The 21,086-nt window shown below is 41.8% G+C and overlaps 1 protein-coding gene across 2 annotated transcripts in view; it reads left to right on the top strand.

The window, feature by feature from the left end:
- The window catches only part of ADAMTS12 (ADAM metallopeptidase with thrombospondin type 1 motif 12), a 162,139-nt gene that overhangs the window by 99,617 nt on the left and 41,436 nt on the right, over positions 1-21,086 (top strand). For both annotated transcript variants that reach the window (XM_056324413.1, XM_056324412.1), the window contains exons 10-14: positions 302-394; positions 617-762; positions 1,621-1,790; positions 9,696-9,829; positions 17,000-17,120. In XM_056324413.1, coding sequence (XP_056180388.1) covers positions 302-394; positions 617-762; positions 1,621-1,790; positions 9,696-9,829; positions 17,000-17,120 — 664 coding nt within the window. The remainder of the gene's footprint in view (positions 1-301; positions 395-616; positions 763-1,620; positions 1,791-9,695; positions 9,830-16,999; positions 17,121-21,086) is intronic.

Genomic DNA, 21,086 nt, shown 5'->3' on the forward strand with positions numbered 1-21,086 from the left:
TTTTTTCCTGCGTGTAGCTGGCAGCTGAGCAGCCAAAGAGAAGAATATTTGAACTCACATAGTTCAGGTAATTCACTTGATAGAAAGTATTCACCATTTTGTATTTCTGAAATAGTCCCTACTTGTACACTAATGATACTTGGTGGGTCCTAACTTGTGGAAAACCCCAAACATTTGGCTCTGGAAATGCAGTCCTTTTAAGGCTTTGTAAATGGATGTAGAAGACTGTGGCAGACTCAAAAATCTTGGCCATAGGAGTTCAGCTCTGCTTCAGACTGCTGCAGTTTTCTTTCTTTTCCAGAACCTTTGCCAAACACTCTGGTGCTCAGTGAAAGGCTCCTGCCGCTCCAAACTGGATGCAGCTGCAGATGGAACTTGGTGCGGAGAAAACAAGGTGACTGTGAGCCATGCTGCCAGCAGGATGTGCTGCCTTCAAAAGAGCAGCAGAGGATGCATAGCTCTGCCATTGTTCAGTGTGAAAGAGGGGTATCCTGTGACATCTCCATTTATATTTCCACCTAAGTTTTCAACCTTCAGGGAATGAAATAACAAATAATTCACAGTAAGATTTTCCTGTGATAATAACCTTAAGCTGTTTGTCCTTTCTCTTCTCCAGTGGTGCTTCTCTGGTGAGTGTATTACAGTAGGCAAGACTCCTGAAGCAATCCATGGCGGATGGGGCGTTTGGTCATCCTGGTCCCATTGCACAAGGACATGTGGGGCAGGAGTTCAGAGTGCAGAGAGACCGTGTGATAACCCAGAGTAAGCTGAGTACACACTCTTTTCTTTTCTTACCTTTTATTCAAGATCTTTGAGGTACTTACGACATTGGAAACTCTTGTATGTGGCTGTTACCAGCAGGTGCTTACAGCAAGACAGACACCTGAACACCTCTCCTTCCCAGTTAAGCATACCTGTGTAAAATTCAATAGGCTCACATTTTACAGTCAGCACCTCATTCTTTAATCCTTACCCTCCATGGAGCTTATTGCTACAAAAAATGAAAAAATCCTGTCATTTAACATTCAGGCATTGCAGAAATAGTAAAAATGTTGGTTTAATAATACTGCCATGAATAAATAAATGCCCTCAAACACTGGGTAAGGACAATAGCTAGCAATTTGTTCCTGAGCGAAGTCAAGGAACTCACCTTCCGTGTTTTGTTGTAGTCATCAGCTTTGTTTGAGCTTCAGACGCACGAACTGATAGGTACAGAACATGAAAGGTAGAATTTTCTAATACATATTTGAGTTCATGAACGCCCTACATCTCATTTTTAGAAATCACTAAGAGTCTAACAGCAGAAACCACATTAGTTTTCTGGAAGAACTGTCAAACATTCTGGAAAATACGGCATTTTGGGAGAGTTCGTTTGATAAGGTTATTGGTTGTGAGCTCAGCTGGGCAGTGTACCAAGGACTTCTTTGGAATACATGGTTTGTCTGGATCTCTGGGCTTCATACTGACTTGTTTGGGTACTTGAGCATGTGAACGATATCTCTACCCCATCAGGGATTCAGTTTCACCTTGTTATCCCAATTGGAACCTGAAAGACATTGCTCTTTTGAGACTATTTTCACCCAGGATCTCCTGTCCTAGTCTCAATGTTCCTTTTCCTAGACCACAATTTGGAGGAGACTACTGCACTGGAGAAAGGAAACGCTATCGCATGTGTAACATTAGCCCCTGTCGCAAAGGCTTGCCAACCTTTCGTCAGATGCAGTGCAGTGAATTTGATACAGTTCCCTACCAGAATGAATTCTACCACTGGGTTCCCGTTTATAACACAGGTATGAAGCTACAAGTTTTTTTAATATCTCGTATAAAAAGTCAATTTTACAGAACTATGAGAAAGTTCTGTGAAGATGAAAAGTCACTGTAAGTATAACTGGCACCACACTGAGAAGGTAATGCTTCAGCAGGTTCAGTATTGTACTGCCCTGTATTGCAGAGAGAGAATCGATGCCTCTGCCTTATAACTTGCTTTGCAACAGCTAATTACTAAATAGTCATGGTAATAGTTACTACTATGCAGTTTGATTCTCGGTGTATGCATAAATGTGAAGTGTAGATTATCCAGTAGAAGTTAGCAACAGAATTTTTTAATGAAAAAATAAACTAGTTAAGGAAGTGAAGCTCAAGACTCAACTTTCAATTTCATTTGCCAGTAGTATTTTTTTTCAGGATGTTTTTGTGCCACAGTTATTGGCAGTTCTGAATAGGTTTCCTAAATTTCAGCTACTGTTTCAATTTCACCTAACAAAGGCACCATGAAGATGAACCTGGATCAGACAGACTTCCAGGATAATTTCTGATGAAAAAAAATAGTTGATAGAAGAAGACTTTTTTAGAAGGACTCCCAGTAAAACAAACCATGGTAAATGCTAAGAGCCTAAGGCTTGTAGTCCAAAGCCAAATTCATAAACCATTTTCTGCAGTTGCCTGTCACTGAAATTGAGATTCCAGTCCTCTGTTACTCGTGTGTGCCACTGCAGGGTACAGCCTTGGTTCTCTTCATGTCCTCTCTACGGCAGTGCTACAGAACTGGTAGCTCGTGTGTGCCTTTCTTACAGAAGGTCTGCTTCTAAAGGGCATTAAGAATCATGAATCAAATGGCATTCAGATCAGAAAAACACCTTTCCCCCATCCCTCCTTTCTTCCCGGGCTTAACTTAATTCCTCGTTTCTCTGTGTCCTCCCCTGGAGCAGTGCAGGGGGCTGGGGAACGGGGGTTACGCACAGTTCACCACATGTTCTTTCTGCCGCTCCTTCCCCCTCACTCTGCCCCTGCTCCAGCCCGGGCTCCAGCCCACGGCAGCAGTTCCACGACCTTCTCCGCCGTGGGTCCTTCCCACGGGCTGCGGCTCTTCACGCCCGGCCCGGCCGCCGCGGGGGCACCGGCCCTGCCCCAGCCCGGCCCGGCCCGGGCTCCTCTCCCCGCGGGGCCACGGGCCCTGCCCGGAGCTGCCCCGGCGCCGCTGCCCGCGGGTCACAGCCCCCTGCGGGCACCCCCTGCCCCGGGGGGGGCCCTGCCCGGGCTGCGGGGGGGGAGCTGCTCCCCCGGGGGCTCCGCGGGCTGGGGGCACGGCCCGCCCCGCCGGGGGCCGCCCCGCGGGCTGGGGGAGCCGCTGCTGCGGCGCCCGGAGCCCCCCGGCCTCCCCCTGCCCCGGCCCGGGGGCCGCGGGGCTGCTGGGCTCGCTCGCACTTAAATACACGATCTGAAATACACGGTCCCTGCGGCTGCCACCGGCACCGACGGGCTCGGCCTTGCCCAGCACCGGGCCCAGCTCGGAGCCGGCTGGCACGGGCTGCACCGGGCACGGGGGCAGCTTCTGGAAGCTTCTCACAGAGGCCGCCCCTGTGCCCCCCGCCACCAAAACCTTGCCCTGCAAATGCAATACAGTTTGTATTTTGTTATCAGGCATTTTAAATCATCTCATGCTGCACATGAGATACAAGGAGAAAATAAAATATCATGAGGTTTTTCTAAACCCTGAGTGCACGTAACAGTTTTTGTTTGCAAGCATCTAGTCGAGTAAGTGAAATCCTGAGGTGGACATCCTGTGACATTTTAGACATTCTGTGTTCCTTCATCCTGCTGGAAAAACAATAAATGATCTATATGGTCACAATTCTCTCTCCTGGCTTTTAATTTGAAAACTTAGGTAAGCCAGTTCTAATGAATGTCACATAATTAAATATTGCTGTAATGTCCTTTTCTGTTCTGTAAACTACTTTTACAGGAGGACTGGGACTCTTTTGATTATGTTATCATGAGATATATATCATATATCACATGTTATGATTTAGTACAAGGTAGGATGAAACAAGCAGCTTTAACAAGCAACCTGGCAGAAAAGCAGCGAATGACATCTCACTTTTACCTAGGCTAACTATATTTAAGATTCCAATTGAGATTTTTTCTTTCTGTTTTAAATGAGTTTGAACCTGTTGGGGAACTTGCATAGTCTTTTTGTGGATTTGCTACAGAGCGCAGAAACCCATGGGCTCAAGCTGGAGCACCCGAGGATCCCTGGGAGTCTTAAAATCATGTCATAGAATCATAGGATGGTTTGGGTTGGAAGGGACCTTAAAGACCATCTAGTTCCAACCCCCCTGCCACGGGCAGGGACACCTTCCACCAGACCAGGCTGCTCAAAGCCCCATCCAGCCTGGCCTTGAACACTGCCAGGGATGGGGCATCCACAGCTTCTCTGGGCAACCTGTTCCACTGTCTCGCCACCCTCGCTGCCTAGTATCTAATCTAAATCTACCCTCTTCCAGTTTAAAGCCATCCCTGCTTGTCCTATCCCTACATACTCTTGTAAAAAGTCCCTCTCCAGCTTTCTTGTAGGCCCTGTTTAGGTACTGAAAGGCTGCTATAAAGTCTCCATGGAGCCTTCATTTCCCCAAGATGAACAACCCCAGCTCTCTCAGCCTGTCTTCATAGGAGACATGAATGAGGGGGACTTCCAAGCTCAAGGGTGGCTAAAGCATCCAGCAGCTCTGACCAGGATATTTTCTGAATTGTTCTCATGACCTAGGCCCCTACTTTGACATTTAATCAGACTTCAGTGCTAACGTACTACTCTTGCCATCAGGTTGACTCTATATTTATTTATTTCATACCATTTAACAAACTACATATATCTGAATCTGACGGCTTCTTGGGGCTTAACTTCCATGTAGTAAGTATGAGTCCTACACTGAATTATATAAATACCTTTATTTTATCAGTCAGTGCCAGGATCATCTCATGTACTAGCAGATAGGGGTTCTGTTGCTAGTGTTCTAAATTTCGTATTTCTTACGAAATACGTCTGTGTATCAAGTAAGATCTGTACTGATACAGTCGCAGGGGCTGAGCTAACAGCATGAGATAATGTTTCTGCTGCTGCTGGTTTGAAATTAAACTTTCTTTTGGAGTTCCAAGCATGGTTAAAGTGGCAAGTAAGTTCACCTCAGCCTTTTTTTCCCCATTTTGTCTGTATATGGTAATTGTATTTTCTAATTTTCTTTAGTTTGGATTTTCTTGGCCAATTCCAAGTTGTCACAGAGGTGAGGGTTTATAGAGAAGAGGCCCACCTCTTTTCTTCCTCATCAAGTAGGAAAAAATATTGAAGTCTTCTCTTTTGCTGGCAGACACATTAATCACATCCTTCAGTCAGGTTAAGCTGGATCCTTCCTGCATGTGAACTCATGAGAGTCATCTGCAGGGGAAACAAATTTAAATTGGGAAGGGAATGTTTTCCTCTCTAGTTATATTCATGTTGTTCTGTTTACATTTGATGAGTCTGAATTCCATTATAATATACACAGCAGGAAAAAATCACGTGCCTGAATTTTAGGATTTTTTACTCAGCTTTGCTGACTTGCATCCTCAGTCCCTTCTGATGACAGATAAGTTACTGGGCACTTATGGGAGCTCTGTGGCTTCAGATTCCATTACATCTGGGTTTCTTTTGTGTATTACAGGATTGATCTTGTATTGTATATGATCTTGTTTCTATTCAAATCAGCACCATAATCTTGGTGCAGGGTATGGGAACCACAGACAAAAAAATGGGATGTAATTTTTCTAGGCTGCTGAGTGTTGGTAGCACCTTAGCTAAACTCTTATGTCCAGCTAGGAGCAATGCACTGCCAGAAGGATGCAGCCAAACGAGGAGGTTTACAGGACAGCAACATGGAAGTCAAATGATTTGAAAAAGTAGGTTGAGAAAAGCAAGTTTTGCTCTAGAAGAGAGAAGTTGGAGTGAGTTAAATACTAACTGCTTGAAGAGACTTTCTAAGGGTATTTAGCATGCTTATCCCTGAGCTAGTAAAGATACAGGCTATGAGGATTGCATGGCTCCATGCAGTGTTATGTCCAGGTCTGGAAGAAGCTGTCAAGATCCCAGCAGTTCTGTGCCCTTGTTAACTGACTTTAAAAAACAGAACCCCATGGTCTTATCAGCACGGTTTGAATGTAGCTCTTCTGCTTTCAAACTTCCATTTGGCATCAAGTTTTCTGTCACTGTACTTCATACCGCAACATCCCATCCCCTCAACTCAAGCAGTACAGGAGTCCCCAGAGAGAAGCAGATTCAACAGTTCTTCATGTCCATGAAAGGTAGGGCAAGCAGAAACAGCCAAAACATCACAAGGGAACTTTAGGTTACACATTAACAAATCTTTATTGCCGTATGGGTTGTTAAACATTAGAGCAGGTTACCTAGAGCGCTTAAGGAATTAATACTATCATTGTAGATATAAATACAATCTCAGCAGGAGCAGTCTAAGTAGCTTTGATCCAGCTTTGGTGTGGAAGGACAAATTAAATCCTGTAGGTTTTACGCAGGTAGAAATCAGCTCTGTTTAAATGGGAATTCAGTGCTTTTTCTGAACAAGGTCATTACCAAGTGTTCACAGATGGATCTAGTGTTTCATGCATATGCTGGATTTCAAGAATTTCTGTATATTTTGGCCTAAAAGTTGCTAAAATGACAGCCTGTTTGAAGTCTCATGATTTGGTCAAATTTGCTGAAGTAACTGAAACTGAACCAGTTCCTTTAATGAGTTCCTTCTGAGCAACCCTAGTATTCATATTGATCTTAGTTTAGTGGGTTTGGATTTTCAGAACTGAAATAAGATTTAGAAAATCTGAACTCAATGCCAGTCTTTGCTTTCAAATCCTGCTGTCATTTTGAGAAATGTGTTTATTTTCCTTTTATGTCAGTTTGCTTTCTAAAAATAGGAGATGAAAGTACTTTCTACACCTATATCTGTTCTGTGTTTAAATGTTAGACTTGTTGAGAACAGTGACTGATTCTCGTACAGTTTATTTACAGTCCTACAATAATGAAGCCCTGATCTTTTGTCAGGTGCCTGTGCTCAGCTGTAAAAAAATAATGATAGATAAGTAAATAATTTTAGGAAATGAATGACTAATACAGTGCTAGTTTAATTTCCTCAGTGGTGCCCTAACCATCCTTCCATGCAGATGAAATATCAAAATAACTTGGAAGAATGATGGTAGGAGTATAAAATTGGATAGGATTGAGTTTGTGCGGAGGTAGCAGTAGCCTCTCATTTCCAGTGGGGCTCTGCAGAAAACTGGTAGGAAGAAAGGCAATGCAAAATCTGTGGGTCAGGTAGCATCTAATTTGAGATCAGTTACTACAGTTATGAAAACGAGGAAAGTTTTCATGCCTTCCAAGCCCTTCTTTGAATCATGAGCCTTTGCAAGTCTGTAAGTTTGCTTGTTGTTTCTTTTTATATTGGCTTAGTAAGAGAGTTATCTTTCTCTGCAAACTTTTTCTGAGTTATATACTTAGAGAGAGCATCATAGTTATGACAGGAATATGTCAGCAGTCAGCACTGCCTACTTGTTCATGCTCAGTGATTTCTGAAATTAAGTTGGATACCATCTTGCTTGTTATGTCAACACACAACTAGGGAGGAGGTACAGATATCAAACTGCTGCTCTTCATAGTTCATTATGAAAAATGTAGAAACTGAAACGGCTTTCTACAGAGTCTCTGCCTGTTAGCGTGGGTTCTGAGCAGGGAACAGACTAGCTGGAATTCTGGGATTCTTCTTTACATAAGGTATTGTGCTTTCTGTTTAAAAAATGCATTGAGAAGGTAAGCAAGGTGAAACAAAATTTAGAACACTAAAGTGGTCTAATTAGCCACATGTCCAGAAAAAGATTTCTGCAGATAGAAGTAAAATTACTTGCATCACTTATCATGACAGCTCTTATCAGAACGACTGATGGATGTTATGGCTGGCAGTTTTCAGAGGGACTGAGAGCTGGTAAGGATTACAAACTTCATGTACTTGCCTGAGACTTTTTTGTAGCTCCATCTCTATTGATATTCTTGAACATGACTCACAAGACCTTGAATTCCATGAGTTTTATAACCTTGGACCATGTGTGTCCTCTGCCTCTAATCACTCTACTGCCCTTTACGAAGGCATCTGTATTTGAGAAGCCACTAGCACAACGTTGTTGTCAGTCCTAAGATAGTTCTACTGACAAGAGAGAAAAAAGAAAAGTCCTCGTTAAGGTTTTGGGTTTCCTTTAGTGTCCCTTTTTTTTTGATCCCAGTTCTGCAGAGATCCTGTTTGAATGGGATGCCTAGTTTTAAAGCTTAGGCTGTGTAGGATTCAGTCCTTAAACTGCAAGCTCTTTGGGCAGGACCTGTCACTTTTGTGCACTGCATGGTGTTGTGTACATGTTGGTACTGTACAGACCAGAGCAATGAGAGTTTCTTAGCATTATCGAAAGTTTGAATTTTGCTCATTACTAGAAATTATTCTAATTTCAAACATAGTTCTTTGTATGACACAAGTCAGGACAGTAAAGGAGGAAGAGGGAGAAAGAAATTCATTAGCTGAGATGTAGAAGATTCATAGTTATCCTGCATTCCTCCGAGAGCAAGGAAGCTCCAGGATGAAGCTGTCACTCAGCAGAGGCACCTCTGCCACACACAGGGAGGTTGAATTAAAATGGCTAAATAATAGTGCCTTGAAGTTCCTACTGACTGGCGGGTTTAAGGCCTACTGCTTTCCTCAGCAAAGCATTTCAGCTTACTGAGCATGAACAAATTGCTTTAGCGCATGGCTAGACTGAGGTCTTGGAACAGGCCAAAACCAGAAGACAGTCCTCTGTTGCTGTCCCTCATGGGTATGACAGTGGGTGATTTTTTTTTTTTTTTTTTTGTTCAGATAGCTCTGGCTCTGCTGGATGGTTTCCAGGGAGTGATAAAAGGGCAGGGATTATATCTGCCTTTGCTTTGACCCTGGTTTCAGTTCTGACTCATCTTCCGTGTACACAGCTTATTTATCAAACTTGTATCCGTTGACTCTCTGAAGCCTGAGTTTCAAAATTTCCCTTTCCCAAGGGCCAGTGGCTGTGAAGCAGGGCAGTGTGTATTTGGCTTTTCTTATTCTATGGATGGAATAGAGTAAGGCTGGTCCATTGCAGAAAATCTTGTTTCAGACACCCACAGATTGCTTTTGCCACACCTTTTCTCTTCCCTGTTGCTTTTGTGCACATCTATCCAGGAATAGCCTGGGTCTGTCAGATCCACCAATATTACCCCATTTCATAAGTTGCCAAGCAGGGAAAAAGTCCAGTGTTTGAAATAATTAAGTGCCAGCAGATAGCTGAAAATGAGCAGTGATGTGACACTCTACTGACATGCAGAAGAGCAAAAGCAACCATTTGACTGCTGTCTGAGAGAGGCTGGCAGCAGTGATGAGCAGTTATAAATTATCTCTGAAATCACAGAGTCATCAGCCAGTGGAAAACTGTTGCTTGTCAGTGTCCTTGGCAGTCTCACCCCTAGATTCCTCCTTTCCCTTCACTGATGGCATTTGTTTTTGCTTGTTTCCCATCACTTTCTTCATCACAGTTGATGGCCTCATTACTGCACAAGTCAGTCAGTTGGCTGGATGTTAATGTACCAGCAATGATGGGCATGGAGGTGTGAGGGCACCAGCCTCTAGCTGCTTCCTAGAAGTCCACAAGTGGCCTTTATCAGGCCTGTGTCACTCTGTTAGCAATACAACCCTGGCTCTGCTAACTGCTTCTAATTAGGCCATTTCTGTCAAATGCTATGGAAAGTGAACGGATGGTGCAGTGAAGACACTCAGGTTCAGGGTCCTGCAGAAGTATTTTCTGAGAAAGTATCTTTGTTCTCCTTTCAGCAAACCCCTGTGAGCTCCACTGTCGCCCAGTAGATGGTCATTTTTCAGAAAAGATGCTTGATGCAGTCACCGATGGTACTCCTTGCTTTGAAGGAAGGCATAGCCGAGATATCTGTATTAATGGAATGTGTAAGGTATTGGGTATGTTTGCATGTTTCTTTCTCTACAGTTTTATAAAGTTATGGGAAAATGTTGTTCAACACACTGTTTTTGAGGATCGAAACCAAGTACTTCATTTTATCATGCTTCTAATGATCATGGAATCAAGTTTATAGAAACAGCCTTTTGAAGTAGATATAAGAGTCATTTCCATCCTTTTTAGCAAATCCATTAGACTGAGTGCTAATTACTTTTGGTACTTTTTAAATCCTCTCTTCTTCTTCCGTTATTTTAAGTCATCAGTTTAAGAAAATCTGTGTGTTTCTGATGAGATATTTTCACAAAGGATTGTAGCTTTAAGGTTGTAATTGGTGTCACTATTCTCTGTGGGTTTTTTAATGAAAATGCGGTTTATCATTACATATTATGTTAGTTCTGAACTGACTTGTAATAGGATCAGGCATTTGCACTTGAGCACAGTAAAAATAATTTTAGTTTACGACAGTAAATTGAATAATGTTGTACAATGAGATTATGGGCAAACACAGAGCATATAGTTCAATAATGTTCTGTTTATTGAAGAGTAAGTATAACATTGTCTGCATATTCAGCATGTTCATAGTAGGTTTCCAGGATGATATGTGTGTTTGTGGCATTTGAAGGTGTGTTCTGTAACTGCTGTAAAACCCACAGTCTTAGCATTGGTTTTAGTGAATTTAAAATGAGTACTTTACTTGCAGGGGATGTAGGTACAACTACGGCTTATTTCTTCAAAAAGGGGATTTGAGTCCTGTACCTCCTTGAAGCCTGATAGCTGTTTTGCTTTTCACGTCTTCAGAAACGTGTCCTGTGGAAACTACGTTAGCTTACTGTTGGGAGCTTGGAATTGTATGTCCGAGGTCATTGAATCATATAAAAATGAAGAAGGGACTTCAAGAAGTCTTCTGTTTCATCCCTTTACAGAATCATGTTGCTTTTTGACACTTCTCACATTCTTTTCTTAAAGACTTCTGGTGATAGAAACTCCACATTTTAATTGGTCATTGGTATACCCTCTCTGAAGAATTTCTGTTTTATGAGAATGCCAGTGCCTCTGAGAGTGTTTTAAGCTTTCCTTGCAGGATATGCATTTGTTAAAGGGAGTTAGTGAGACTCTACTCGAATTCACAATGAAGAGATTCTGCTTGGCTTTGCTGGGAGCCGGGATGGGCTTTTAACTATGATGGTGAAAGACCTGACCTTGCCTTGAGCAGTTTGAGCTAGACGTAAACACGTATTTAGCCTATTGAAACATGGTAAATGTTGCGTACCGTATCAGTGCTTTTGACCACCTGGAAGAGGCCAAGAGCTAAACTCAGAAGGCTGTCTTTGTGATGTTACACTTTCATTTTCTGATTTCCAGCCCAAATGGACTGGGATCACTATGGTTAACTTTAGTTTCCATATACTTTCTGTATTGAACCTTGCCTGTGACAGTTCAAATTGATACCTGTTTCAGAAACAGCAAAAATTAACTCATTCAGAAGTGATAGATCAGAGGTGAAAGGAAAGCTAATTCTAATTGCAGTTTGTAGATACCAGATACACTTCAGCATTAATAGTTCTGGAGACCCAAAGCCTTTCTAAAAAATTCCCTCCAAGGTACTGGTGCTGTCATAAATACAGTTTTGTCAGAATTTCGTATGTTGACTACTGCTGCACAACTTCTGACAAACAGAATCACAGAATGAACAACATGATCATGCAGCTGCCACAGATGAGACCAAATGATGAACAGGTAACCCAAACAGGTCACACTTCTGAAAGACAGTGTATTTTTATCTAAAATATGTACTCAATATAACAGTTGAGGGTTTTTTTCAAGTATCTCTGCATAATTCACTAGTATTTTAGTCCAGCTAGTTCAACGCAAGACATACATTACAGGTCACAGGGAGTAAATCTGGAAATGCATTTAATATAGTCAGTCTGGTACATCATTCTTATACTCCGATAGCAACCTGTTGGTAATGATGTGAAAAGGCAGTTCACAAACTTTAGTGGCAAGGTCTGTTAAATCACTTTTCTGGTTTTCAGTACTATATCTCACAAAAGCACTTCACATTTGTTCTGAGTACTAAAATAATACTTCGCTTAGGTCTGAAATTGAGCAAGAAATTTAGACGGTGAGATGTTGTACATTAGATCCACTGTTCGTATTGCTCACATTTGGTGTGCAGAGTAGCTATTTTTTAACGATAGGGTTCAGAATTTTCCTGGTGGATATGTCAAAACAAGATAGACTCAGATTCAATCAATAATTTAATCTCCTAAATTCATCCGATTTCAGTATAACTTTGCAGTTTGCCATCGTTTTGTTCAGAGCAATTAGAGAAACTGGTCTTACCTTGATAGCTAGATGGGGATTAAGATCCCTTATTTTAGCTGCCAGAGGTATACTGGATGCTTTCCTAACCACCTTGGCAAACCCATAATGTGCATCTTCAAGTGGGAATCAAGTACAGACAGGCATTGGCACTTATGCACATGGTCCTTGCATTCTTTCCAGTATATGGAAAAATATATTTTGTCCTCATTTTGTGGAAAAGCTGCCTGTGCCTCAGTGCAGAAGGAAGCCTTACTGGTGAGGTGTTGGTATGGTATTCCTTTAGAATTGCCTTATTAATTCAAAGGCAAGCTGAAGTTATTAACTCATTGGAGGGCCTGGCATATAAAATAGCAGGGTCCTCTCTTAGCTTTGTCCTTACGCAGAAGAGGAGTTCCCTAACATATGTAATGCTGTTAAATCACTCAGTTCACCAGTGGCTGCAAAGGGGGACCTCGAAGCTGTGTGCCTGTGGTTGCAACCATATTTTGTTCCATGTGGTGCTAATATGGAGATGAGAGATGGAGGCCTCTTAATCCTTTTATTGTATTTGCACCTAGCCTGGCCTTCCTTCAGGTACCTTCTTAGACCCTCTGCTGTCATGATGTATGACTTAGGAATAGTTTTGAGTGGAGGGAGCCAACAAGTTCTGTCAGTAATTTAATCTAAAATCAAGATATACCTCGACTAGTTTTCTATTTGACCATATTCTTCTACATCCATCCTTTGAGTGTCACTTTTTTCCCCTTTATTTGGAAGGTCTTTGAAGCACATGACCTATCTTCCTGTGTTTTAAACTCTACATCACAAGTGCACTGTAATTCTTACTAGAGCAGTCAGTTGCTCCTCCAGTGTTACAAGCAGATACTGCCACCAGTGTGTGTTTGCTGAGCACTGGTATGTACATGACCGAGGAATTTGGTTAAATACAACCCCTAGCATCGCCTAAAAGTGAGGGCTTACATGGTGTGTACACTGAGAGTTTGTGGACAGTGAGGATGGAGGACCTGGCATCTCTGTTGTTAATAGCAAGCATTCATCTCCCACACAGAATTCTGATAGGTTTAAATGACATTCAGTCATGCAAATCTGTGAGCTGTTCTCTGTGGTAATTCACAGTTGTTATGCTGAGAGACTAATGATGTATTGGAGAATTACACAGCTATGTAGTACTAGGGATGAAAATGGGGTTTTTTTCCTCTTGCTAAAAAGCAGATTACACATCTCAGATTTTTTGTAGTAGCTTTACTGCCTCTTACGGTTCATTATCCTCCTATGACTGCTACCCACACAGGACATTGATTGATTCAGTCCCATCTAGACAAAATATAAGAGGAATAGGTGCATCAGGACAGCTTTCTCCCAATTCAAGGCAACATCATGGCCAACATGAAATTAACATATTTTTTTCATTTGGAGACCAGTGGGGGAGACAAACGGAAGGAAGAGCTTAAAAGCGTAATGTAGCATCCACATAACTTTGATGTTCAGGCAGTACATCCAGGCTGTACCCTTCAGCACATGCATGGACTTTTTGTATCTGCCCCATGCTGTCAATGTGACACAAGTGTCTTTCCCTCTGGATGTGGCAAACGGGTAGCAGTATCTCTGGCTGTTTTCCTTTAGTCACTGAGCAGCAGGAGAGAAATTGTTTCTCCTTCCTGTAATGCAGCCAGACAATTCAGGTCATTATTTCTGCCTCTGCACTGTGTGCCGGGACCAGTCTCAGGTGCATGAAAAAGGCTCTTGGTGAATGGGGCGGTGACAAAGGGCTGCTTGGAGGGATGCTAATTTGCACTGCACATGCTGTGTCACGCAGTGGTTGCTGTAGCACAGCATGTTTCACTGGTAGGGGTGCACAAGGACACATGTGTATAAAAGAGTCAGAGCCTAATTGTTGCTGATTTTTTTCTGGGTTTATAACCTGCATTTAGTCTCCAGATCCCTTTTAACAGTCAATATGGCAGAAATTTGAGACATATTATTTAAGGCAATTTTAGAAAATATGGCTACTGCTTATCTAGAACAATCAGAAGAATGAGGAAAGCAAGTAACAGGGAAGAGGAAGCATCTCGAAATCTGTCTATCAGATGACAAAAATAATGTGATACTCACTGGACCAGGAAGATAAAACATGGCCTGGAAATTAATGTTCATGTAAGTGTATTTAGAAAGAATGACTGCTGTTTATTTGGTCACATGAGAATATACACTTTGTGATGGTTATTAATGGCCTTGTAAGATGAGGCCCTCTGTCTAGAGATGAAGGTGATTGCACCAGCAGCAGCACCCCAGAGCTAGGGGCTAAAATGATAGCTTTATTTACTGTAAAACGGTAAATTGCCTGCCCTGCCACAGTTGTGTGCAGTGCCTCATTCTTGGGGAGCCCAGCATCCCACCCTGCTGCATGTACAGGTAAGACTGATGTCTGATCAGATACCAACTACATTTCGAGTATCAGAGGAAAAACAAAATGCAGACTTCTGTGTTTGCAACTAGAAGGGACAAACAGATTCCCTTCGTGTTGTAGTGATGTCATATTTTGATGCTATGGATGCGTTGCTAAAGGATGGCCAAGTGGGGTAGATCTGAGCTGATTCTGACTGAGCTGATACAGAGTACTGGCCACTCAGCAAGCACCTGAAAGGCAGGAGTAGTGCTGCCATCCCACTCATTTGCTAGTGCCAATGCAGTAGTTCAGGACTAACTTGTTCAGCGTTTGGGGATTTTTACACTACACGGTACTCACAAGGGAAATATGCTCAGTGACGTTAATTTCAAAGTGTCTGATTGACAGCCTCAACTAGATAAATTACTTCTGGGTGGAGCCACTCAAACAAGCATGAACAGAAACCTTTTCAAGAACATGCATTTTCTACCAGAAAACGCTAATTCAGCAAAAATTATTCGATTTGAAGGCAATTTTTTTTAAGAAGTTCAAAAGAGAAGATCTAAACCCAGTTGTTAATAGTATTCTACAATAGCAAAACATGAAGTGCAAAGGGTTCCATTTCCAGATTTTCCCCAACTTTCTTTTTCATTTGTGCATAGAACAGAAAATAAACCTAAACTTTCAGAACTCACCAGAGAGGCTGGTTACACCTCTGGTTTAATAATAAACCTGATAACAATGACTTTACTAGCTGTTTGTAGGTAAGTAACAAATGTACTGGTAGTACAGTAAATATATTGCAGAATGCATCTCTTTAAGAAAACAGCTACAAACCTACCTCTTTAGGAAGTGTTAAATATAAACTGCAGTGCATCTGTAGATAGCAGGTGATGAGTCAGATCTGAACTTTTGGCAAGATAAAGAAACATCCTGCACTTATCACAGTGACATCTGTGTACTTTCAATATTTCATTAAATCCATCCTTCATCAAATAGCCACATGCTTGGAAGCAAAAACCGAGTCACCTTCTTAATGTGTGCTTATCTCTGTAGTATTCTGTACTGCTCATAAATGTGGTCCTTGGTGCTGAGATGTGTCTGTGTGAAAGACATTACAAAACCTTCCCTTTTTTGAAAGCAGCCTTTGCTAAAAGAGAGAAGCTGAGGCTCCTGCAGAACCTTTTGACATGCCCATTGTTTTTGAGAATGGTTATCAAAGGTTCTGGCTAAGTGTTGGCATTAGGTGATGGCTTAGTCTTTTTTGAATGCTCTGTGAAAATGCAAGTGACGTGGTTTAACACCATTCGTAACTTCAGGCCTTTCCTTGCTTCCTTTTTTGCAACTTTGCTAGCTGTTCATTAAATCACTGGTGCATGAAAGAAAAGGTAGGTGTTTCTTGAGCTGAAAATGACAGAAAAATATTAGAGAATCCAGGAGCCTTTATACCCAGATTAGTATAATAGTTGGGTTTTCTTGTCAGAAGCTTACATAAAATTACTGTAGCTGATGTACTGAAGGTAAAATAAGATCAGAATTGAAAGAGGGGAAACCCAGATTTTCATACATAAAGAATGAAAGTTGTGAAGTTGGCAAGTGTTGCACCTGAACCATTAGAGAAAAATCAGAACTTAAGATACCACCAGACTTATGGCTATCCATCTAAATCACAGGCTTCCAGATACCTTAGATCCTATTAACAGCCATTGACATCAGGTTGTGTTCTGCAACCTTGCTAGTTTTTAAAGAGAGGCAAAACCCACCCCCAAACCAAATGAAGGTTGTTGAAGTTCAAAGGCATTAGTGCACAGGATATTGGGATTAGACAGGAAGAAGTTTTGTCCTGACTCAGTATAATTAAAATTTTCTCTCACTTTCTGCCTGTAGCAAGCATGAACTGTAAAATCAGTCCTTACCAGAACTTTTATCTTGACTCATTCCCCCATTCTAGCAACCTGGAGAAACAGCTGTAAAACTTCATGCCTTCTGAAGAGTTTCTCTTTACCAGGGGGTTTAACTGCAGTAGAGGTTCTGAACTGCCTAATGGCCACAAAAAGCTGACACAGATAATGCAGTCTGTTACTGCATTGCATTCCTGGGAGTCCATGGATGCCTCTACAATGTGAGAAAGCAGACACAAATCCTAGATGTATTGGCCAACAGTAGATGTTGAGACCATTTGGGTGGCACATTTTTATCTCAGGTAACTGGCTGCTACTCTATGTTTCATGACATGATGGTGCTTGTTGCTTGTTTGTTTTTCACTTTCATGTAATACACATGAGTTTGACCTAGTTATAACAACCTCTACCATTAGTTTGTTTATACAGGATGTATACTCTTCCAAAAAATTGATTCTGCCCCTTCTTATACACTGAAGGCAGCAATACATGAACTCTGAGTATGTCATTGTGGAGGCCACATTTATTCTGAAACTGTTTTTCCTTCCAGACTGTTGGCTGTGACTATGAGATAAATTCCAATGCAACCGAAGACCAGTGTGGGGTTTGCCTGGGAGATGGCTCTGCATGTCGTACAGTGACGATGATGTTCAATCAAAGTGAAGGATTTGGTAAAATGGATTCTTTTAAACTCTTCAGTTGGTGAAGTAATTTCTCTACATAAAAAGAATTAAGCACTTATTGCAAACAGAGTGGTCAATCTGCATAGGAAATCGTAAATGGGTGTTTCACAGTGAATCATGCTTCTGCCAGAAAAGATCTGTGGTCTGTGCTGTTTAAGTTCACCTTGCCTAACAAAAATTGTGTCAGAGAGCAACAGGCCCTGTGCAAGTTAAGCAGGTAATAATAAAACCCAAAATAGCAAGTTCGTTTACAAGATTAATGTAATTTACCACCTTGGAAAATCTGGACCAAATCGTTGGACAGTATAAAGCACCATGAATATAGTGAGTGGTTTGGGGATTCATTTCTTAGTGTCATAAATCTGATATGATTGTCTCTGGTGACCCTGTGCCATCTCTTCCCCATGCAGAACTTTTTTTGCACTTCTGTTTGCTTTATAACTTTCTGTGGGATGCCTCTGGCTTGAAAGGGGGGAAGAAGTAACTCCCTGCAGGTTAAGGTGGTCTGAATCAGCACCTGGAGAACTGAGCCCTTCTTCACTGATGGCAGTGACATATTCAGGCTTTAAGTTGCCTTGTGTGGGATGAATGGGAGCCTAGAAGAGGGAGTGGGAGACTAAAACTGAACGAGAACCATGGCAATGAGCTGAAGATGGAAGAGACAACCAGGATGAACAGTTTCAAATGGTAAACCAGGACAGGACAGGGAAAACGGGGCATGGGAGAGCATACTTAGGGCAAGGTCTGTGGCTGAAGAAAAAGTCTGGTGCACAAATGAGAAGTCTCGAGAGCAATAATGGGTACCACGCTAGTGAGGAGGGAGAAAGTGTGGTGAGGGTGTGGCTTTGGCTGGCTTTTGAGTTTGTGGTGTTTTTTCACAAAATAATTCTGATTTGCACAAATATGATTTGTGCTAATAATTTAGAGCTAGTTTCATAAGATTTTCCAAAGTCCGGGGGGAAAAGCACTTTAATATTTCAGGTTTTTTTCTGTACTGTTCACTTGGATTTGCTTTTCCTTCTCTCCATATCCCCCAGATGAACTGTGAAGGATGCATGCAACCATGCAACAGTGCAGAGACTTCCAAAGGAAAATCTAGACCTTCTCCAATACTACAGTAATCCTCCAGCCTCTGATCTTTTGCTTCTGCTACTCTAATGTTCACTTTGCCTTTGTGTGGGGGATTTCCAAGGCTGCAGATGACATGTAGTTTATTTTTGAATAACAGTTTTATGAAAAAGGTCCAGTACTGTAACACATGGAAGGATAAGTGCCTCTTATTTTATTAAAATTAGTTTTGTGTTTTGTCTTCGTTTTTCTTTGCCCCAAGATTCAGTAAGCCTCACTGACAGATACTGCTGAGGGATATTGAGTGTTAAGTAAAATTATTTCACTGCTTTCTTTAGCTTCAGTAGAAAATTGATTGATTCTGCAGATCCTTTCCCTTCCACAGATATTGATTCCATTGCAGACAAATTAAGAAGTGTCAGGAAAGGCAGAGATCAGTGGGCTTGTAAGGCAGTATGTGGATCTTGCAGATGTTCACAGGTGTTAAATTGAGAATAGGAAGATTGTTTTGTTCACAATATTGGCTTCTTCTAGTCTCTGACAGGTACTGTGGTGGTCTGTCTTGCAGTACAGATTTATGGCAGGATTTATGTAAATGTAAAGACTTCAGGAGCATAAATTCAGTGTAGGTAACAAAACTAGACCAAAGCGTGCTGCCAGGCAAGAAAGATTTGAAGAGTTTTTCTGTTTAATGGCACAGTGAAATTCAAAATCAAAGCTAATATATTTTGATTTAAAACTTTATTCATAACCTAAGTCCAACAGGGCCTTTCTTGGGTCTGGTGCTGTGGCAGCATCTATTCTGTCTGCAGGCTAAGTTGCCAAGTCAGGCTAAGGAAATGCTACTAATGAGTTTTAGTAATCCAGCCTTTCACTGCAGGGTGATCAGTTTTACCTGAAGTCTTACTGCCTCATGTTCAGAAAGAAAGGTTTTTAAATCTGTGTTATTACTTGGATTTTCTTTAAAATTATTTGTCTTTCCTGTGGATTTAAAGTAGGAATAGTGGTCCAGGGGCTTCCAACACAGCTTCAGGAATGTCAGCATCATCTGTGTAATGGGTTTCCATTTAAGTTTTGTGATGGAAAACAAATCAGAGGTCTGAAATGCACAAATGGTCTCAGCTGTTGACACTAATATTAGCAAGTCTCTGGTCTGCACCTTATTTGCAGGGGGTTCATTTGAAAATCATTTAAGTTGCTTCATCTGAACTCTTACAGCAGAAAGGCTGCAGCATGAGCAGGGCATTGAAAATCAAGGTCTGGGCCTGGTCAAAGGAGCCACAAGCTCTCCTGCTGTTGAGGTAGAAGTCTGCTTTTATTTTGAAGCAGTGTATTTAGAAGTTGAAATCCCTGTTTCTACTGATGTTGTTGTGATGACTGCGAAGAAACATTACTGTGTACAGCGGAATGTTTGCAAGGTGTGTAAACTCTTTTGGAAGGAGAATAAATTATGCTGCTGGGTGAGGAGAAGCATTGGGTTAGGAGAAAGACCAAGGCACAAGGGACAGGGGTTTAGGACTCTGGCAGATGCAGGTAGTGTGGACTAAATGGATAACAAAAAGGGGGAATGAAGCTGAGAGGATTAGACAGAGGGATCTGCCTGGGAAGGAGGAGTGGCTCCAGAACAAGTGGTGGTCAATAAGGATGATGGGTAATTGTCCTGTCTTCACCCTTTTGTCTGTTTAGGGGGAAATGAGTTTTCCAGCTTTCAGTAGCAAGGGGACAATGCATTTAAATTTATGAAGAACAGGAAATGAGTGACTGGACAACAAGGGTGGGGGTGTCTTTCTTGGCCATCCAGAAGGAAAGATCAGGTGCATGTTGCTCCTGTGAAGGGCTGAATTTTGGCAAAGTGATGGGCAAACAAAGAAACTGTGGCTGTATTCACCTTACTCTGGAGGTTTATACTGATCCCAGTGTCTCCTAACCAGCTTGGCAGGACTGAATCGACAGGTGCCATGGTTTCCCTGCTACCCCTGTTTCCTTTTCATACAAACCAAGTGCAGACAGAGGTATATGCCTGAACCTAGCCCCAAGATGGGTTCTGGACATAGCCGTGATGCATTGGTCTGAGAGACTGGAAGGTCTCCTGGTTCCTCACTTAGGAAGAAGACTGTCTATAGACTGTAATTTTTTCCCCATTACCATTACACACTGCAGTGCTCCCTCTATTCCATGGGAAGGCTACAAACAACCATAGTTTGACTTGCAAACTTGGTATGCCATCAGGAGCCTGTGCTGTTTTCCACATAATGTGGTAGTCCCTCGAGCCTGGCTTAGAGGAAAACCGTGCCTCAGGAATGTGTATTTTTGAGAGAAAAGCTCGCAGATACAACAAACTGGAGAGGAGGATAGGAGCTGTTGTGATAAGGAGAAATAGCCAGATCTGATACCATCTGATCTGCAGTACTGGGCTCGCCACCTGAATGAGATTACTCTTCTCTCACAGCAATGGGGAAAGAGAAACAAGCACTTCAGTCCTGATAGAGCTGTTCCTACAAGAAGGGTTGCATGAATTTATTCATGTTGTATTCTTGTCCGTGTTAGGAGCATATAAATGTAACTGAAAATGGAAAGATTAACAGCATCTCAGAGTTGCCACTTGGTGGGTGCATGGTAGCACCCACAGTATGGATGCTTGAGGATTTAATGAGCACAACGTGGAGGTCAGACAGCTGACACCTTGAATATTACTGAATCTCAGATCCCTAGATCTTAATCACATGAAACCATAAAACCAAGAACAATTATGTGAACACCATCCACATAATTTTTAAATAAAAATGTATTAAGTTGAGTGACAAACTCAAAAGCTTGCTGCTGATTAGTTTTGCTTTCAAAAGAACATAACATTCATTGGGAATTAGTGTGAGGGTTTGAGAAATC

The sequence above is a fragment of the Falco biarmicus genome, chromosome Z, assembly GCF_023638135.1.
Source record: "Falco biarmicus isolate bFalBia1 chromosome Z, bFalBia1.pri, whole genome shotgun sequence".
NCBI classification, from domain to species: domain Eukaryota; kingdom Metazoa; phylum Chordata; class Aves; order Falconiformes; family Falconidae; genus Falco; species Falco biarmicus.